Source organism: Seriola lalandi, unplaced genomic scaffold, assembly GCF_002814215.2.
Source record: "Seriola lalandi dorsalis isolate HSWRI2012SDOR001 ecotype SW California unplaced genomic scaffold, Sedor1 jcf7180002054565, whole genome shotgun sequence".
NCBI lineage: Eukaryota > Metazoa > Chordata > Actinopteri > Carangiformes > Carangidae > Seriola > Seriola lalandi.
Genome location: NW_019525118.1, coordinates 1,189,974 through 1,190,336, shown reverse-complemented (window position 1 = coordinate 1,190,336; position 363 = coordinate 1,189,974). Strand labels below are relative to the sequence as shown.

The 363-nt window shown below is 42.1% G+C and overlaps 1 protein-coding gene across 1 annotated transcript in view; it reads right to left on the bottom strand.

Annotated features, from left to right (window-relative positions):
• Nucleotides 1-6: 6 nt before the first annotated feature.
• LOC111662575 (transmembrane emp24 domain-containing protein 9) overlaps nucleotides 7-363 on the bottom strand; it is a 7,535-nt gene continuing 7,178 nt past the window's right edge. Inside the window, exon 5 of the mRNA XM_023416473.2 lies at nucleotides 7-174. Coding sequence (XP_023272241.1) covers nucleotides 55-174 — 120 coding nt within the window. The 3' untranslated portion in view covers nucleotides 7-54. The remainder of the gene's footprint in view (nucleotides 175-363) is intronic.

Here is a 363-nt window from a genome sequence, read left to right as displayed (position 1 = left end):
GTACTGGTGGTTTTACTTCAATAAAAGGTCGGTGGAAGACGAGGACCCGCTGTTTTACCAGGACTTTGTGTGCCAGGTGATGATGGCCACCACGTAGAGAGAGCGGACGACGGGCCACCAGAAGATCCACATGTTGGTGCTGTGGCTGACGTCTTGGAAATACTTCTCCCTGAACTGTGAAGAAACAAACAGCCAGAACAATCAATGACTCAAACATCCTCATCCTCATCCTCATCCTCCTCCTGTCATCGGAACAGTCTAACATCTGGATTTCAAGAACACACTCACATGTAACTTAGTCCTATATATATATATATATATATATATTATATATATATATATATATGTGTGTGTGTGTGTATA